The sequence below is a fragment of the Penaeus monodon genome, chromosome 20 (assembly GCF_015228065.2).
Source record: "Penaeus monodon isolate SGIC_2016 chromosome 20, NSTDA_Pmon_1, whole genome shotgun sequence".
Taxonomy (NCBI): domain Eukaryota; kingdom Metazoa; phylum Arthropoda; class Malacostraca; order Decapoda; family Penaeidae; genus Penaeus; species Penaeus monodon.
Genome location: NC_051405.1, coordinates 41,901,226 through 41,902,182, shown reverse-complemented (window position 1 = coordinate 41,902,182; position 957 = coordinate 41,901,226). Strand labels below are relative to the sequence as shown.

Here is a 957-nt window from a genome sequence, read left to right as displayed (position 1 = left end):
GGGTTTTGGGTTTTGTATGGTCATTTAGGGTCATACTTGGGGCGGCAGAGATTTTGAGTCCTGGGGGCCTGATACCCCCAAAAGCGTTTTCGGCGCCCATCTCCTTAAGGCGCCCCAGCCTTTAAAGGCCCAGACTTTTACGGGCCCCAAAAAGAGAGCAAGGGACACGCCCCCGTTGGTTTGGGGGGGGGGAGGCGCGAACAAGTCGTGGACTACTAAATAAGGCATTGAGTTTAATATTCCAATATTACTGTGCTTTGCTTTTGCCAATAAGCGTTTTATCTCACCCCCAACCCCCAAAGGTTTTTTCGTAAAAAACGCATTACACAAAATGGAAAACACGTCTTCGTAATATGTAATATTTTCATTTATAGGTATTTTTTGTTTAAAGTTTATTATTTTATTAAATTTTTAAAAAGATTGTGAGTGAGTGACATGATGATGATCAAAAAGAAAAAAAAATTTTAGTTGTCTTTTAAAAATTTCTTTAAAAAATAGGGAAAAAGCTAAAAATTTCTCGCAATATTTGCCATCCTTTCGCAGGAGAACAATATTAACGATATTCATACATTCCGTTAGTAAGGTCACTATCTTAATTCTAGAAGATATTAGTTTTAAAAAGTTTTATTTTACCAAAAGGGTGGACCCCAGCGTTGGTTTACAAAATAAGAGGGTTAGCATTTAAAGGGTTGGGATTTTGGGCAAAGATTTCCCCAAAAAAGCCGCATTGGGAAAACCGCAGCTGTGATTAGCCACTGAAGAGCCGATGTCGTAACTAATTTACGGCAGTGCGGGGTTTTCACACGGGGACGCGGCAACGAAAAAAAGAAAACCAAGCGAAGCGAAGTCCAAGATACAGTGCCCTATTTCGAGCCCCAGACTTGGGGTTTGCCGCAGGGGCAGTTTTAAAGGGCCCCCAAACGCGCCTAAAAGGGTTTTAAAACTTTTTTTAGAAAG

General features: G+C 40.9%; 1 protein-coding gene across 1 annotated transcript in view; it reads right to left on the bottom strand.

Annotated features, from left to right (window-relative positions):
- The window catches only part of LOC119585998, a 20,258-nt gene extending 20,158 nt beyond the window's left edge, over positions 1-100 (bottom strand). Inside the window, exon 1 of the mRNA XM_037934710.1 lies at positions 37-100. Coding sequence (XP_037790638.1) covers positions 37-100 — 64 coding nt within the window. The remainder of the gene's footprint in view (positions 1-36) is intronic.
- Positions 101-957: the final 857 nt, after the last annotated feature.